Source organism: Habropoda laboriosa, unplaced genomic scaffold (genome assembly GCF_001263275.1).
Source record: "Habropoda laboriosa isolate 0110345459 unplaced genomic scaffold, ASM126327v1 scaffold40, whole genome shotgun sequence".
NCBI classification, from domain to species: domain Eukaryota; kingdom Metazoa; phylum Arthropoda; class Insecta; order Hymenoptera; family Apidae; genus Habropoda; species Habropoda laboriosa.
The window spans coordinates 482,748-485,874 of NW_017100231.1; the positions used below are offsets into that span (position 1 = coordinate 482,748).

Consider the following 3,127-nt stretch of genomic DNA (forward strand, 5'->3'; position numbering starts at 1 on the left):
GAAAAAATTTTGCAGTATCTTTGTGAATTGTCAATGCTTGAAGGGGATCCATATCTACAATTTTTACCTAGTCATTTAGCTGCATCTGCCGTAGCACTTGCACGACATACGCTACAAGAAGAAATATGGCCGCATGAGTTAGAATTGTCGACGGGATACAGTTTGAAGGATCTTAAAGAATGCATTATGTGTTTACATAAGACATTCTGCAATGCATTAAATACTCAACAACAAGCCATACAAGAAAAATATAAAAGCAGCAAGTAAGTTCAAGCATTCTGTATTCAAATAAGTTTACTTCTTCACGAGTTGAACTGAATATTAAATATATTTTTATTTAGATATGGACATGTAGCATTGTTATTGCCACGACGTGTTGATAACGTAACGCTGACCTCTGAAGATGAAGAAGAAAATGCCTAGTATTTAACAGACATTGAGAAAAAATAGAAGAATCTATATATTTATACATATTTGGAGATAACGAACCTCCCATTGTAAATCCCATGTTTTAAAAGACAAGGAGGGGATTAGGGCAAGACTGACCTATTGTTTCACAAATGAAATGTACGAGTTACTCCTATTAGCATGTTTGGTCTCTATGTTTCGCCTGGGCAAACATACTGATTTTACTTTTCATATTTTACCACTACCTATACTTACAATAGGTTGTAGGTTAATTTTAATAACTGTTTTTAGAGCTCCGTCATTATATTAACGAATGAAGCTCTAAATTATGTTATTTAGGAATTGTATTTTTGTACGCATTTTTTAGACGATTGTTAACACAGAACACTTGCTCTACATACATGCCTAAATTTTGTTGCCAGTGATCTGTCATAAAATAATAGGAAGTGTAAGAATAATAACTGTATTTATTATTGACATTGTACTAAAAATACACATTATTGTGATGGAAACACTTCTATGTGTTAAAATGATTGCGACATTTATTTTTACAATGTGTGTAATTATTTATTTAGGATATTTTACGTATATAAAATTTACAATTTTTATAAATTATGGTTTAACTGAAAGTGATTTCTAAATCACTTTTCTTTGTTTAGTATGTTGACATTTCATAGTTCATGCTATCTAGACTACAGTTTTTTTTTACAACCATTTTGGTATATTCTTGTAAAACTTATACAGTATATTTCATGATGTTTCATATACAAGTATCCATATGTAGGTTTTTATTTTTCATAAAAATATTTTCTAAACGGTTTTAAAAAAAGTTTAAAAGATATATATAAAATTATTTTTTATAATTTTATTCAGTTACAATTAAAATTCCAAATTTTCGAATTATAATTACTCATAAAATTATAAAAACTATATTTTATAGAATAGTTGTACAATATTTTAAAAAATATGATGAACATATAAATCCAAATTACTACGAAAAATAAATTGTGTATGTACTTTCACATGTGTTAAAACATGTTGTTACTTTTATATATATGCTTATTTATGATTTACCATACTTTATTTTAACTTAGAAACTAGTTGAATTTTAGAGTTCATAAACATATTTATAATATTCACAAAATGTTGGTAGTCCTGATTTCTCTACATAACTACTACGTTTAATCGTGCGCATGTGTGCGTTGGACTCTAACTGGTATTGACGTTGACAATTTGCAGTTGATATTTAATAAGAATCAAGGAAAACGATAGTTGGGGGTGTTTCCTGAGATAAAAGTTTGGACATTCCATAATATTATTGAGGTACAATACTTAATTCAGTATTTTTTATATTTGTTAGAATTAAATAAACGTTTTTTCCTACTTTGCATATTATTCCTTTGAATATTTTCAATATCTTAAACAACCATGTTATCTTAAATAAATATATTTTTTAGGTTACTTTAGTTATACCATTTAAATAACAAACTTAAAGCTGTCCATAATATTTTAATTTAACCTATAATATATATAATGAAATACCTTACATTGATTTGAAAGTGAATCCTATATCAAGATAAAATACAAGCAAAACATATTAACATAAGAGATTGAATTTAAAAGAAATCACATCACAATGTCTTTTCCTTTTCTTAAAGCTGACTATCCCAATGTTGAATAATAAAGATACAATAATTTTTCAAGGTATATATAAAAATGTAAATGTAACAATTTCAGTAAATTAATGCTTATAAAATTGTAAAAAATGTATAGTATACTTTTGTTTATTATATTCTGCATTATATTTACATTTTTTATATTAATTTGTTTAAAATTTCTTAATTTGTTTGATGTTCTTATTAGACAATATGGATGCATTTGGTGATAACTTTGTTAATGAACAAGAAGTAGATCCAGTGGCAGAATTTGTAGCAAGAGAACAAGACCAATTGGCAGGGCTTGAAAATGAAATTCCACCAGTTTCTATGTCTGCTCCCACAATAGCTTCTAATACAGATGGTAATTAATAATTGTTAAATATAGTATGAAATTTAATTTTTGCAGATAATAAAATAGTAACATTACATGCTCTTATTTATAAATATTGAAAATTTTTAAGTTGGTCCAGGTGGTGATGCTGAAGGTAGTTTTGAAATAATAGATGGAATTGGACAACCTTCAGAAACACAAACATTATCAGTAATAGGTAAACTGTATTGTATTGCATAAAAAAGAAAGATCGTTTATAATTTATTATGGAACAGTGAGCACAGATTTTAAACAAAAGTCATTTCTAGAAGCTGCACCCAAGCCTCTACCTGTAAAAGAAGAACCTGAAAAAATACGGAAATGGAGGGAAGAGCAAAAAGCTAGATTAGAGGAAAAAGGTATTTCTATTTTTTATAGGTAGATAAGACATGAACATAACAAAGTATTTATGTAATGACCTATTCTTTCACAAACAAAATGTAGTCAGTACAATATAATCGTATGCATAGAAATGTAATAATGAACTAACCTTGCACTCTTAAATTATTATTATTTGATTGTTATTTTATATTTTCTACATAATTTAATTAGATGCAGAAGAAGAAGAGAAGAAAGACGAGTGGAGGGAAGCTGCAAAAAAAGAATTAGAAGAATGGTATAAACATCATGCAGAAGCTATTAGTAAAACAAAAACTACAAACAGGTAATATTTAAAATTGCTATTGTGTTT

The 3,127-nt window shown here is 27.2% G+C and overlaps 2 protein-coding genes across 3 annotated transcripts in view; both read left to right on the top strand.

Annotated features, from left to right (window-relative positions):
* The window catches only part of LOC108571464 (G2/mitotic-specific cyclin-A-like), a 3,972-nt gene extending 3,549 nt beyond the window's left edge, over positions 1-423 (top strand). The window contains exons 4-5 of the mRNA XM_017933518.1: positions 16-263; positions 342-423. Of these exons, the coding sequence (XP_017789007.1) occupies positions 16-263; positions 342-423 (330 nt within the window). The remainder of the gene's footprint in view (positions 1-15; positions 264-341) is intronic.
* Positions 424-1,609: 1,186 nt separating this feature from the next.
* LOC108571579 (clathrin light chain) overlaps positions 1,610-3,127 on the top strand; it is a 2,613-nt gene continuing 1,095 nt past the window's right edge. Inside the window, exons 1-6 of one of the 2 annotated variants that reach the window (XM_017933650.1) lie at positions 1,610-1,731; positions 2,067-2,112; positions 2,272-2,427; positions 2,528-2,614; positions 2,706-2,795; positions 2,989-3,100. In XM_017933650.1, the coding sequence (XP_017789139.1) occupies positions 2,079-2,112; positions 2,272-2,427; positions 2,528-2,614; positions 2,706-2,795; positions 2,989-3,100 (479 nt within the window). In that variant the 5' untranslated portion in view covers positions 1,610-1,731; positions 2,067-2,078. The remainder of the gene's footprint in view (positions 1,732-2,066; positions 2,113-2,271; positions 2,428-2,527; positions 2,615-2,705; positions 2,796-2,988; positions 3,101-3,127) is intronic. The other variant, XM_017933651.1, reaches the window with a different exon arrangement.